The 14845-nt window shown below is 53.8% G+C and overlaps 1 protein-coding gene across 1 annotated transcript in view; it reads right to left on the reverse strand.

The window, feature by feature from the left end:
• LOC135524574 (fibrillin-2-like) overlaps positions 1 to 14845 on the reverse strand; it is a 133132-nt gene that overhangs the window by 63936 nt on the left and 54351 nt on the right. Inside the window, exons 10-11 of the mRNA XM_064952237.1 lie at positions 7881 to 8033; positions 6871 to 7122 (exon numbers count right to left, since the gene is read on the reverse strand). Coding sequence (XP_064808309.1) covers positions 6871 to 7122; positions 7881 to 8033 — 405 coding nt within the window. The remainder of the gene's footprint in view (positions 1 to 6870; positions 7123 to 7880; positions 8034 to 14845) is intronic.

Genomic DNA, 14845 nt, shown 5'->3' on the forward strand with positions numbered 1-14845 from the left:
GTCCTGTCCTGTCGGAGTCTGCATGCATGGCAGGTGCAACCTGCATTATACTACGTTCTTTTGTTCCATTGACTACGTTGGAAGAGGATTTATGCCATTCCTGTTTTTTATTAAAGAACTCTGTTTTCTGTTAAAACCGCGTTTGGGTCTTCACTCAAGTTCATAACAGAAGAATCAGACCAAGAATGGACCCAGCGGCTCCGGACCCTTTTCACTCCGCCGTCGAGATCCAGGGAGCGATGCTAGGCAGACACGAGGAGGAATTGTCTGCTGCTCAACATGCCGTTGAGACCCTGGCCGTCAAGTCTCCGACCTCACAAGACGGGTTCACCAACTCCACCTCGATCCACCGCCCACTTCCAGGGTTTCCGAGTCTCCGGAGCCCAGGATCAACAACCCGCCGTGTTACTCTGGGGAGCCCACTGAGTGCCGCTCATTCCTCACTCAGTGTGATGTGGTGTTCTCTCTCCAGCCCAACACTTACTCCAGGAGCGCAGCCCGCATCGCCTACGTCATTTCTCTCCTTACCGGACGGGCGCGTGAGTGGGGCACGGCAGTCTGGGAGGCGAGGGCTGAGTGTATTAACCAGTATCAGGACTTTAAGGAGGAGATGATACGGGTTTTTGACCGTTCTGTTTTTGGCGAGGAGGCTTCCAGGGCCCTGTCTTCCCTATGTCAGGGGAATAGATCCATAACGGATTATTCTATTGAGTTTCGCACTCTCGCTGCCTCTAGTGACTGGAACGAGCCGGCTTTGCTCGCTCGTTTTCTGGAGGGTCTCCACGTCGAGGTTAAGGATGAGATCCTCTCCCGGGAGGTTCCTTCCAGTCTGGACTCCTTAATAGCTCTCGCTATTCGCATAGAGCGACGGTTTGATCTTCGTCGCCGAGCTCGTGGAAAGGAGCTCACGTTCTCCGTTGCTCCCCTCTCCACATCACTGCCACCTGCCGCATCACTGCCACCCTCCCCCGCCGGCTCGGATGCTGAGCCTATGCAGCTGGGGGTATTCGCATCTCGGCCAAGGAGAGGGAACGGAGAATCACCAATCGCCTCTGTCTCTACTGCGGCTCCGCTGGTCATTTTGTCACCTCATGTCCAGTAAAAGGCCAGAGCTCATCAGTAAGAGGAGGGCTACTGGTGAGCGCAACTACTCAGGCCTCTCCTTCTGGATCACGCACTACCTTTCCGGTCCATCTCCGCTGGCCCGGTTCATCTGCTTCCTGCAGTGCCTTGATAGACTCTGGGGCGGAGGGCTGTTTTATGGACGAGACCTGGGCTCGGGAACATGACATTCCTCTCAGACAGTTAGGGAGCCCAGGGCCTTGTTCGCTTTAGATGGTAGTTCTCTCCCCAAGATTCAGCGTGAGACGCTGCCTTTAACCCTCACTGTCTCTGGTAATCATAGCGAAACCATTTCTTTTTTAATTTTTCGTTCACCTTTTACACCTGTTGTTTTGGGTCATCCCTGGCTAGTGCGCCATAACCCTTCTATTAATTGGTCTAGTAATACTATCCTATCCTGGAATGTTTCTTGTCATGTAACCTGTTTAATGTCTGCTATCCCTCCTGTTTCCTCTGTCTCTTCTTCACAGGAGGAGCCTGGCGATTTGACAGGGGTGCCGGAGGAGTATCACGATCTGCGCACGGTGTTCAGTCGTTCCAAGGCCACTTCTCTCCCTCCACACCGGTCGTATGACTGTAGTATTGATCTCCTTCCGGGAACTACTCCCCCGGGGTAGATTATACTCTCTGTCGGCTCCCGAACGTAAGGCTCTCGAGGATTATTTGTCGGTTTCGCTCGACGCCGGTACCATAGTCTCCTCCTCCTCCCCCGCCGGCGCGGGGTTCTTTTTGTTCAGAAGAAGGACGGGTCCCTGCGCCCATGCGTGGATTATCGAGGGCTGAATGACATAACAGTTAAGAATCGTTATCCGCTTCCTCTTATGTCTTCAGCCTTCGAGATCCTGCAGGGAGCCAGGTTTTTCACCAAATTGGACCTTCGTAACGCCTACCATCTCGTGCGCATCAGGGAGGGGACGAGTGGAAGACGGCGTTTAACACTCCGTTAGGGCACTTTGAATACCGGGTTCTTCCTTTCGGCCTCGTTAACGCTCCAGCTGTCTTTCAGGCACTAGTTAATGACGTCCTGAGAGACATGCTGAACATTTTTGTTTTCGTTTACATGGATGATATCCTGATTTTTTCACCGTCTCTCTCGATTCATGTTCAGCACGTGCGACGCGTCCTCCAGCGCCTTTTGGAGAACTGTCTTTATGTGAAGGCTGAGAAGTGCACTTTTCATGCCGCCTCTGTCCCTTTTCTCGGTTCCGTTATTTCCGCTGAGGGCATTAAGATGGATCCGCTAAGGTCCAGGCTGTCATTGATTGGCCCGTTCCTAAGTCACGCGTCGAGCTGCAGCGCTTTCTGGGCTTCGCTAATTTCTACCGTCGTTTCATCCGTAATTTCGGTCAGGTGGCAGCTCCTCTCACAGCCCTTACTTCTGTTAAGACGTGCTTTAAGTGGTCCGTTTCCGCCCAGGGAGCTTTTGATCTTCTTAAGAATCGTTTTACATCCGCACCTATTCTTGTTACACCTGACATCTCTAGACAGTTTGTTGTTGAGGTTGACGCGTCAGAGGTGGGCGTGGGAGCCATTCTTTCTCAGCGCTCTCTCTCTGACGGCAAGGTCCATCCTTGCGCGTTTTCTCTCATCGCTTATCGCCGTCAGAACGTAACTATGATGTTGGTAATCGCGAACTGCTCGCCATCCGCTTAGCCCTAGGCGAATGGCGACAGTGGTTGGAGGGGGCGACCGTTCCTTTTGTCGTTTGGACTGACCATAGGAACCTTGAGTACATCCGTTCAGCCAAACGACTTAATGCGCGTCAGGCTCGTTGGGCTCTGTTTTTCGCATTCGTTTCGAGTTTGTTATTTCTTATCGTCCGGGCTCAAAAAACACCAAACCTGATGCTTTATCTCGTCTCTTCAGTTCTTCTGAGGTCTCCACCGACCCCGATGGGATTCTCCCTGAGGGGCGTGTTGTCGGGTTGACTGTCTGGGGAATTGAGAGGCAGGTAAAGCAAGCACTCGCTCACACTCCGTCGCCGCGAGCTTGTCCTAGGAACCTTCTGTTCGTTCCCGTTCCTACTCGTCCGGCCGTTCTTCAGTGGGCCCACTCTGCCAAGTTAGCCGGCCACCCCGGCCTTCGGGGTACGCTCGCTTCCATTCGCCAGCGTTTCTGGTGGCCCACTCGGGAACGTGACGCGCGTCGATTTGTCGCCGCTTGTTCGGTCTGCGCGCAGACTAAATCTGGGAACTCTCCTCCTGCCGGCCGTCTCAGACCGCTTCCCATTCCCTCTCGACCGTGGTCTCACATCGCTTTAGATTTTATCACCGGACTGCCTTCATCTGCGGGGAAGACAGTTATTCTTACGGTTGTCGATAGATTCTCTAAGGCGGCTCATTTCATTCCTCTCGATAAGCTCCCTTCTGCTAAGGAGACGGCTCAGATCATTATCGAGAATGTTTTCCGAATTCATGGCCTTCCGTCTGACGTCGTTTCCGACAGAGGCCCGCAGTTCACGTCTCAATTTTGGAGGGAGTTTTGCCGTTTGATTGGGGCTTCCGTCAGTCTCTCGTCCGGCTTTCATCCCCAGTCTAACGGTCAAGCCGAACGGGCCAATCAGACTGTTGGTCGCATTTTACGCAGTCTTTCTTTTCGTAACCCTGCGTCTTGGTCAGAACAGCTCCCCTGGGCAGAGTACGCCCACAACTCGCTTCCCTCGTCTGCTACCGGTCTATCCCCTTTTCAGTGTAGCCTCGGGTACCAGCCTCCGCTGTTCTCATCTCAGCTCGCCGAGTCCTGCGTCCCCTCCGCTCAGGCTTTTGTCCAGCGTTGCGAGCGCACCTGGAAGGGGGTCAGGTCGGCACTTTGCCGTAATAGGGCGCAGACTGTGAGGGCCGCTAATAAGCGTAGGACCAAGAGTCCTAGATATTGTTGCGGTCAGAGAGTATGGCTCTCCACTCAGAACCTTCCCCTTAAGACAGCTTCTCGCAAGTTGGATGGTTCATTGGTCCGTTCCGTATTTCCCAGGTCATTAATCCTGTCGCAGTGCGACTTCTTCTCCCGCGCTATCTTCGTCGCGTTCACCCGGTCTTCCATGTCTCCTGTGTTAAGCCCGTTCTTCGCGCCCCCGCTCGTCCCTCCCCCCATCCTTGTCGGGCGCACCCATCTACAGGGTTCGTAAGATTTTGGACATGCGCCCTCGGGGCCGTGGTCATCAGTACCTTGTGGATTGGGAGGGGTACGGTCCTGAGGAGAGGAGTTGGGTTCCCTCTCGGGACGTGCTTTTCGCTGATCGATGATTTCCTCCGTTGCCGCCAGGTTTCCTCCTCGAGTGCGCCAGGAGGCGCTCGGTGAGTGGGGGGGTACTGTCATGTCTTGTTATGTCTGTTCCTGTCCTTTCTCTTCATTCTCTCTCTCTGCTGGTCTTTTTAGGTTACCTTCTCTGTCTCTCATTCCTTAGCTGTTCTACATCTGCCCTAACTAGCTCATTCTCTCTTTCCCCACCTGTTCTCTCTTCCCCCTCTGATTAGGTCTCTATTTCTTTCTCTGTTCCTGCTACTTTCGGTGTCTGATTCTTGTTTGTGTTTTTTGATGCCAGAAGCAAGCTGTCGTCTCGTTTGCTTCCACCTTGTCCTGTCCTGTCGGAGTCTGCATGCATGGCAGGTGCAACCTGCATTATACTACGTTCTTTTGTTCCATTGACTACGTTGGAAGAGGATTTATGCCATTCCTGTTTTTTATTAAAGAACTCTGTTTTCTGTTAAAACCGCGTTTGGGTCTTCACTCAAGTTCATAACACAATTAGTATTTGGTAGCATTGCCTTTAAATTGTTTAACTTGGGTCAAAAGTTTCAGGGAAGCCTTCCACAAGCTTCCACAATAAGTTGGGTGAATGTTGGCCCATTCCTCCTGACAGAGCTGGTGTAACGGAGTCAGGTTTGTAGGCCTCCTTGATCGCACACGCTTTTTCAGTTCTGCCCACACATTTCCTATAGGATTGAGGTCAGGGCTTTGTGATGACCACTACAATACCTTGACCTTGTTGTCCTTAATCCATTTTGCTACAACTTTGGAAGTATGCTTGGTGTCATTGTCCATTTGGAAGACCCATTTGCGACCAAGCTTTAACTTCCTGACTGATGTCTTGAGATGTTGCTTCAATATATCCACATCATTTTCCTCCCTCATGGCACCATCTATTTTGTGAAGTGCACCAGTCCCTCCAGTCCCCCCGTGCTTCACGGTTGGGATGGTATTCTTCAGCTTGCAAGCCTCATCATTTTTCCTCCAAACATAACGATGGTCATAATGGCCAAACAGTTCTATTTTTGTTTCATCACACCAGAGGACATTTCCCCAAAAGGTACGATCTTTGTCCCCATGTGCAGTTACAAAACGTAGTCTGCTTTTTAATGGCTGTTTTGGAGCAGTGGCTTCTTCCTTGCTGAGCGGCCTTTCAGGTTATGTCGATATAGGACTCGTTTTACTGTGGATTTAGATACGTTTGTACCTGTTTCCTCCAGCATCTTCACAAGGTCCTTTGCTGTTGTTCTGGGATTGATTTGCACTTTTCGCACCAAAGTACGTTCATCTCTAGGAGACAGAACGTGTCTCCTTCCTGAGCGGTATGATGGCTGCATGGTTCTATGGTGTTTATACTTGCATATTATTTTTGTACAGATGAACGTGGTACCTTCAGGCATTTGGAAATTGCTCCCAAGGATGAACCAAACTTGTGGAGGTCTACAATTTTTTTTCTGAGGTCTTGGCTGATTTCTTTTGATTTTCCCATGATGTCAAGCAAAGAGGCACTGAGTTTGAAGGTAGGCCTTGAAATACATCCACAGGTACACCTCGAATTGACTCAAATTATGTCTATTAGCCTATCAGAAGCTTCTAAAGCTGACATCATTTCTAAAGCTGACATCATGACATAATTTTCTGGAATTTTCCAAGCTGTTTAAAGGCACAGTCAACTTAGTGTATGTAAACCTCTGACTCACTGGAATTGTGATACAGTGAATTAATTATAAGTGAAATGCACAAAATAGATGTCCTAACCGACTTGTCAAAACTATAGTTTGTTAAAACCTCTACAGGATCGGCCCCCCCCCCCCGCTGGTTGAGCTAACGTAGGCTAATGTGATTAGCATGAGGTTGTAAGAAACAAAATAATTTGCCAGGACATAGACATATCTGATAGGGGCAGAAAGCTTAAATTCTTGTTAATCTAACTGCACTGTCCAAATTACAATAGCTATTACAGTGAAAGAATACCATGGTATTGTTTGAGGAGAGTGCACAATTATGAACCTGAAAATGTATGAATAAACCAATTAGGCACAATTGGGCAGTCTTGATACCACATTTTGAACAGATATACAATGGTTCATTGGATCAGTCGAAATCTTTGCACATACACTGCTGCAACTAGTGGCCAAAGTCTAAATTGGACCTGGATTTGAATAATACATATGGCCTTTCTCTTGCATTTCAAATATGATGGTACAAAAAAACGTTGTTTTAATCTTTGTATTATCTTTTACCAGATCTAATGTGTTATATTATCCTACATTAATTTAACATTTCCACAAACTTCTTTCCTTTCAAATGGTATCAAGAATATGCATACCCTTGCTTCAGGTCCTGAGCTACAGGCAGTTAGATTTGGGTATGTCATTTTAGGCAAAATTGAGAGGTTTAAGAGGTTTTAAAAACTCTAATATCTCTGTTACAGAACTTAAAACCACAGGCTAATAATGCAACACTACCCTATGGACACTTGTCGTGGCCTAACCAACTCACCGATATTACGCCCGCCGCCGTTTCCTCCAAAACCATGGCCTCCTCCTCCCTGTCCCCCTCCTCCGATTCCTCCTCCTCCGATTCCTCCTCCGTTGCCATGGTGACCGTTTCCGTTAGGCCCGTTGGGGTTGAGTTTGTAGCCGTAGCTGTAACCGTGACCGTTGCCGCCGCCGTTGGGGAAGACTCCGTGGGGGAAACCTCCGTTACCTGTTCCATGGGGCACCCCCTCAATGCACAGCCTTCTGTACTCATCTATAAGGAAGAGGATAGAAAGGGTTCATATTGGTTATCTTCAATGAAAATGACATGCATGTTTTGTCATGGTTCTGGTCAGTTTGACTTATTTTGATGGTATACTGTGCATATGGGTCAGTGGTTGCATAAAGTCACACACTGGAACAATGCCTGGACATGATTATGGCTGGAAAGATGGGATGTATGAACACACACACACTGAGTGAACCCCAGAGGAGGAAATAGCCAAAGGGAGGCCTCCCACCATAATGAGTGGTGGGAATGAAGGCTGTGTGTGTGTGTGTGTGTGTGTGTGTGTGTGTGTGTGAGTACAGCTTGGCACTTGTTCATACAAACAATCACAAATGCATGAAAGTAATTAGTATGAAAACACACACTCTCACAGGGGAATAGACATGCAGTAGGTGAGCTAGATGGATGAGGCCAGGGCCATGGTCTTCACCCAGATCTCTTCCATCGTTCTCCTTCGGTTTCTAGTCATGCTGTCATCCTCTTCAGCCCCTTTCCCACAGCGAGGATCAGGATGTGGGATCGTGAATGATTTACATTGTCAGTTAAATGGCTCTTTATGTCCAATCCAAGCTGTTCAAGCTGTTCATTCATAACACATGTAAAAAATAACTCTTGCCATTGATATGCAAAAGGGAGTTTGGACTCCCTCAGGACTGTGGGTCAGTAGTGGTAAGTATAAGTGTGTGTGTGTGTGTGTGTGTGTGTGTGTGTGTGTGTGTGTGTGTGTGTGTGTGTGTACACACCGGATCCCCTGACAGGACACATCTCAGGGATCTGTCCAGAAGCCCAGCAGCGGCCCGTGTCACAGCAGCACTGCATCTTGGTATACTGGCCCTGCAGGTCACCCGCACAGCGCCCGTTCGCCAACGCCGAGAAACACGTGCCCACACGCTGGTCTGAGGGGGGAGAGGTTGGAGGGAGAAGGGGAGAGAAAGAGAGATGGGAAGAGAGGTCAGTATGCTTTAGGGTGGGTCACTCAGATCACTCATGACCTGTGTTGTAACACGGCTGACTTTCAGATCATGTAGAAAATCTACTGTTACGTTTTCACCTTTATGCACATGCTTTAACATACTGTAAATACACTGGTGACCAAGTATAAACACAATACTGCAGTGTTTCACTTCATGTGGGTCACAGACCGTTTCTACTGGCACACAGTGTACAGTTGTGACGGGAAACAGGTGTTTGTACATTCTTGAGGACCACAAGAAAATTCAGAAGCCTTCAGGACAAAAACGCCTGACAAGCACCTCCCTACCACACAGATGATATAGGGAGTGGGGATGGAGGTGTGGTTGCAGGGGCAGGGGGAAATACAGGGGCAGGGGGAAATACAGGGGCAGGGGAAATAGAGGGGCAGGGGGAAAAAGAGGGGCAGGGGGAAAAAGAGGGGCAGGGGGAAAAGAGGGGCAGGGGGAAAAAGAGGGGCAGGGGGAAAAAGAGGGGCAGGGGGAAGAGAGGGGCAGGGGGAAGAGAGGGGCAGGGGGAAGAGAGGGGCAGGGGGAAAAGAGGGGCAGGGGGAAAAAGAGGGGCAGGGGGAAAAGAGGGGCAGGGGGAAATACAGGGGCAGGGGGAAATACAGGGGCAGGGGGAAATACAGGGGCAGGGGGAAATACAGGGGCAGGGGGAAATACAGGGGCAGGGGAAATGCAGGGGAAATACAGGGGCAGGGGGAAATACAGGGGCAGGGGGAAATACAGGGGCAGGGGGAAATACAGGGGCAGGGGAAATAGAGGGGCAGGGGAAATAGAGGGGCAGGGGGAAATACAGGGGCAGGGGGAAATACAGGGGCAGGGGGAAATACAGGGGCAGGGGGAAATACAGGGGCAGGGGGAAATACAGGGGCAGGGGGAAAAGAGGGGCAAGGGGAAGAGTGAGGCAGGGGGAAATAGAGGGGCAGGGGGAAAAGAGGGGCAGGGGGAAAAGAGGGGCAGGGGGAAAAGAGGGGCAGGGGGAAATACAGGGGCAGGGGAAATAGAGGGGGCAGGGGGAAATACAGGGGCAGGGGGAAATACAGGGGCAGGGGGAAATACAGGGGCAGGGGGAAATAGAGGGGCAGGGGGAAATACAGGGGCAGGGGGAAAAGAGGGGCAGGGGGAAGAGAGGGGCAGGGGGAAAAGAGGGGCAGGGGGAAAAGAGGGGCAGGGGAAATAGAGGGGCAGGGGGAAATAGAGGGGCAGGGGAAATAGAGGGGCAGGGGGAAATACAGGGGCAGGGGGAAATACAGGGGCAGGGGGAAATACAGGGGCAGGGGGAAATACAGGGGCAGGGGGAAATAGAGGGGCAGGGGGAAATACAGGGGCAGGGGGAAAAGAGGGGCAGGGGGAAGAGAGGGGCAGGGGGAAAAGAGGGGCAGGGGAAAAAGAGGGGCAGGGGGAAATACAGGGGCAGGGGAAATAGAGGGGCAGGGGGAAATACAGGGGCAGGGGGAAATACAGGGGCAGGGGGAAAAGAGGGGCAGGGGAAAAAGAGGGGCAGGGGGAAATACAGGGGCAGGGGAAATAGAGGGGCAGGGGGAAATACAGGGGCAGGGGGAAATACAGGGGCAGGGGGAAATACAGGGGCAGGGGGAAATACAGGGGCAGGGGGAAATACAGGGGCAGGGGGAAATAGAGGGGCAGGGGGAAAAGAGGGGCAGGGGGAAAAGAGGGGCAGGGGGAAAAGAGGGGCAGGGGGAAATACAGGGGCAGGGGAAATAGAGGGGCAGGGGGAAATACAGGGGCAGGGGGAAATACAGGGGCAGGGGGAAATACAGGGGCAGGGGGAAATAGAGGGGCAGGGGGAAATACAGGGGCAGGGGGAAATACAGGGGCAGGGGGAAAAGAGGGGCAGGGGGAAGAGAGGGGCAGGGGGAAAAGAGGGGCAGGGGGAAAAGAGGGGCAGGGGAAATAGAGGGGCAGGGGGAAATAGAGGGGCAGGGGAAATAGAGGGGCAGGGGGAAATACAGGGGCAGGGGGAAATACAGGGGCAGGGGGAAATACAGGGGCAGGGGGAAATACAGGGGCAGGGGGAAATAGAGGGGCAGGGGGAAATACAGGGGCAGGGGGAAAAGAGGGGCAGGGGAAGAGAGGGGCAGGGGGAAAAGAGGGGCAGGGGAAAAAGAGGGGCAGGGGGAAATACAGGGGCAGGGGAAATAGAGGGGCAGGGGGAAATAAAGGGGCAGGGGGAAATACAGGGGCAGGGGGAAAAGAGGGGCAGGGGAAAAGAGGGGCAGGGGGAAATACAGGGGCAGGGGAAATAGAGGGGCAGGCGGAAATACAGGGGCAGGGGGAAATACAGGGGCAGGGGGAAATACAGGGGCAGGGGGAAATACAGGGGCAGGGGGAAATACAGGGGCAGGGGGAAATAGAGGGGCAAGGGGAAGAGAGAGGCAGGGGGAAAAGAGGGGCAGGGGGAAAAGAGGGACAAGGGGAAGAGAGAGGCAGGGGGAAATAGAGGGGCAGGGGGAAGAGAGGGGCAGGGGGAAGAGAGGGGCAGGGGAAAAGAGGGGCAGGGGGAAAAGAGGGGCAAGGGGAAGAGAGGGGCAGGGGGAAGAGAGGGGCAGGGGGAAACAGAGGGGAAGGGAGAAAAGAGGTGCAGGGGGAAGAGAGGGGCAGGGGGAAATAGAGGGGCAGGGGGAAAAGAGGGGCAGGGGGAAGAGAGGGGCAGGGGGAAATAGTGGGGCAGGGGGAAGAGAGGGGCAGGGGGAAGAGAGGGGCAGGGGGAAGAGAGGGGCAGGGGGAAGAGAGGGGCAGGGGGAAATAGTGGGGCAGGGGAAGAGAGGGGCAGGGGGAAATAGAGGGGCAGGGGGAAGGGGAAAGAGAGGGGGAGGGGGAAAGAGAGGGGCAGGGGGAAGGAGAGGTGCAGGGAGAATAGAGGGGCAGGGGGAAAAGAGGGGCAGGGGGAAATAGAGGGGCAGGGGGAAAGAGGGGCAGGGGGAAATAGAGGGGCAGGGGGAAGAGAGGGGCAGGGGGAAGAGAGGGGCAGGGGGAAATAGAGGGGCAGGGGGAAATAGAGGGGCAGGGGGAAATAGAGGGGCAGGGGGAAATAGAGGGGCAGGGGGAAATAGAGGGGCAGGGGGGAGAGAGTGGCAGGGGGAAATAGAGGGGCAGGGGGAAATAGAGGGGCAGGGGGAAGGAGAGGTGCAGGGAGAATAGAGGGGCAGGGGGAAAAGAGGGGCAGGGAGAATAGAGGGGCAGGGGAAGGGGGAAAAGAGGGGCAGGGGGAAGGGGAAAGAAAGGGGGGAGAGGGAAAGAGAGGGGAAGGGGAGGGGGAAACAGAGAGAAAGCGGAGGGGGAAACAGAGGGGCAGGGGAAGAGGGAAAGAGAGGGGGAAGGGGGAAAGAGATGTGAAGGGGGAGTACAAGTTGATTAACTTGGCTAATGAGGCAGCAGTCTGGAATTAACCAGTTCCATGTGGAGCAATCCTGGCCAATTATATTATACATGAGAAGCTGTGTGTCTAGGGTTTACAGCCAAACTTTCCCCCTTGCTTCCCTCATCACTCCCTGTCTCCCTCCCTAGAACCAACCTAGCTGGGGGCATGATTGGGGGAGGATGGGTGTGGAGGGGTGGGAATATGGGAGCAGAGAGGGGGAGAGAGGAGAAAGGGAAAGTGGTGATGGGGATGATGATAACTTCAATTTGAACCAGACCCGTAGCTAGCTAGTCTATAGCAATCCACACAAACGCATGCTTTCTCTTTTACAGACTGGGTTTTCACAGTGTGACGGGCGGGGCATTATGGCTGAATAGTGTTGGGCTCAACATGTCCCTCTGTTCTGCTTCTCCACGCTATGCTGCTAGAGTTGACATTCCTGGACCTGGAGCCCCCCGCTCACTTCATGTAATCTGATGGATGGGGGAGGAGGGGGGTAGTTTCTTAGTCTACCTCCCACTTGCAAAACACACCCAAGCAAACAGGGGAGCCAGCCACAGCATGAGTCTGGCTGTAGCTGAGGACATATGGTGGGATGTGTCAGACAGGCCCTGATATCACAGCGCACTTTTAGTTGTTCCCGGGGACAGTTCACCGGATTACACGAGACAGATGGATGAGATAAAAAGGGCCTGGAGGGGAGGGGGAGAAATACAGAGAGCTGGGGGAGGAAGGAGAGGGAGTGTGAGAGAAATTGTCAGTCCCCTTGGGGAGAGAGAGCGAGAGAGAGAGAGAGAGAGAGAGAGAGAGAGAGAGAGAGAGAGAGAGAGAGAGAGATGCTATACCATACGGCCTGTAGCTCGTTTTCCCAATCAGGCTACACTTCCCTCTCTTCTCTCTGCTCCCTCTCTTCCCACTGCTCGCTCTCTTCCCTCTGCTCCCTCTCTTCCCCCTGCTCCCTCTCTTCCCTCTGCCCCCACTCTTCCCACTGCTCCCTCTCTTCCCACTGCTCCCTCTCTTCCCTCTCTTCCCACTGCTCTCTCTCTTCCCTCTCTTCCCTCTGCTCCCTCTCTTCCCACTGCTCCCTCTCTTCCTACTGCTCCCTCTCTTCCCACTGCTCCCTCTCTTCCCACTGCTCCCTCTCTTCCCTCTCTTCCCACTGCTCCCTCTCTTCCCTCTGCTCCCTCTCTTCCCACTGCTCCCTCTCTTCACTCTCTTCCCTCTGCTCCCTCTCTTCCCACTCCTCCTTCTCTTCCCACTCCTCCTTCACTTCCCTCTGCTCCCTCTCTTTCCTCTGCTCCCTCTCCTCTCGCTCTTCCCTCTCTTCCCACTGCTCCCTCTCTTCCCTCTGCTCCCTCTCTTCCCTCTGCTCCCTCTCTTCCCACTGCTCCCTCTCTTCCCACTGCTCCCTCTCTTCCCACTGCTCCCTCTCTTCCCTCTCTTCCCACTGCTCTCTCTCTTCCCTCTCTTCCCTCTGCTCCCTCTCTTCCCACTGCTCCCTCTCTTCCTACTGCTCCCTCTCTTCCCACTGCTCCCTCTCTTCCCACTGCTCCCTCTCTTCCCTCTCTTCCCACTGCTCCCTCTCTTCCCTCTGCTCCCTCTCTTCCCACTGCTCCCTCTCTTCCCTCTCTTCCCTCTGCTCCCTCTCTTCCCACTGCTCCCTCTCTTCCCACTGCTCCCTCTCTTCACTCTCTTCCCTCTGCTCCCTCTCTTCCCACTCCTCCTTCTCTTCCCACTCCTCCTTCACTTCCCTCTGCTCCCTCTCTTCCCTCTGCTCCCTCTCTTCCCTTTGCCCCCTCTCTTCCTACTCCTCCTTCTCTTCCCACTGCTCCCTCTTCCCTCTGCTCCCTCTCTTCCCACTCCTCCTTCTCTTCCCACTCCTCCCTCTGCTCCCTCTCTTCCCACTCCTCCTTCTCTTCCCTCTGCTCCCTCTCTTCCCTCTGCTCCCTCTCTTCCCACTGCTCCCTCTCTTCCCTCTGCTCCCTCTCTTCCCCCTGCTCCCTCTCTTCCCTCTGTTCCCTCTCTTCCCTGTGCTCCCTCTCTTCCCTCTGCTCCCTCTCTTCCCTCTGCTCCCCCTCTTTCCTCTGCTCCCTCTCCTCTCGCTCTTCCCTCTCTTCCCCCTGCTCCCTCTCTTCCCTCTGCTCCCTCTCTTCCCTGTGCTCCCTCTCTTCCCACTGCTCCCTCTCTTCCCACTGCTCCCTCTCTTCCCTCTGCTCCCTCTCTTCCCTCTGCTCCCCCTCTTTCCTCTGCTCCCTCTCCTCTCGCTCTTCCCGCTCTTCCCACTGCTCCCTCTCTTCCCTCTGCTCCCTCTCTTCCCACTGCTCCCTCTCTTCCCACTGCTCCCTCTCTTCCCACTGCTCCCTCTCTTCCCTCTGCTCCCTCTCTTCCCTCTGCTCCCTCTCTTCCCTCTGCTCCCTCTCTTCCCACTGCTCCCTCTCTTCCCACTGCTCCCTCTCTTCCCTCTGCTCCCTCTCTTCCCTCTCTTCCCACTGCTCCCTCTCTTCCCTCTGCTCCCTCTCTTCCCACTGCTCCCTCTCTTCCCACTGCTCCCTCTCTTCACTCTCTTCCCTCTGCTCCCTCTCTTCCCACTCCTCCTTCTCTTCCCACTCCTCCTTCACTTCCCTCTGCTCCCTCTCTTCCCTCTGCTCCCTCTCTTCTCTTTGCTCCCTCTCTTCCCACTCCTCCTTCTCTTCCCACTGCTCCCTCTCTTCCCACTTCTCCTTCTCTTCCCTCTGCTCTCTCTCTTCCCACTCCTCCTTCTCTTCCCTCTGCTCCCTCTCTTCCCACTGCTCCCTCTCTTCCCTCTCTTCCCTCTGCTCCCTCTCTTCCCACTGCTCCCTCTCTTCCCACTGCTCCCTCTCTTCACTCTCTTCCCTCTGCTCCCTCTCTTCCCACTCCTCCTTCTCTTCCCACTCCTCCTTCACTTCCCTCTGCTCCTTCTCTTCCCTCTGCTCCCTCTCTTCCATTTGCTCCCTCTCTTCCCACTCCTCCTTCTCTTCCCACTCCTCCTTCTCTTCCCACTGCTCCCTCTTCCCTCTGCTCCCTCTCTTCCCACTCCTCCTTCTCTTCCCACTCCTCCCTCTCTTCCCTCTGCTCCCTCTCTTCCCACTCCTCCTTCTCTTCCCTCTGCTCCCTCTCTTCCCACTCCTCCCTCTCTTCCCTCTGCCCCCTCTCTTCCCACTGCTCCCTCTCTTCCCACTCCTCCTTCTCTTTCCTCTGCTCCCTCTCTTCCCTCTGCTCTCGCTCTTCCCTCTCTTCCCACTGCTCCCTCTCTTCCCACTCCTCCTTCTCTTCCCACTCCTCCTTCTCTTCCCTCTCTGCCCTCTCTTCCCACTCCTCCTTCTCTTCC

This window comes from Oncorhynchus masou, chromosome 31 (assembly GCF_036934945.1).
Source record: "Oncorhynchus masou masou isolate Uvic2021 chromosome 31, UVic_Omas_1.1, whole genome shotgun sequence".
NCBI lineage: Eukaryota > Metazoa > Chordata > Actinopteri > Salmoniformes > Salmonidae > Oncorhynchus > Oncorhynchus masou.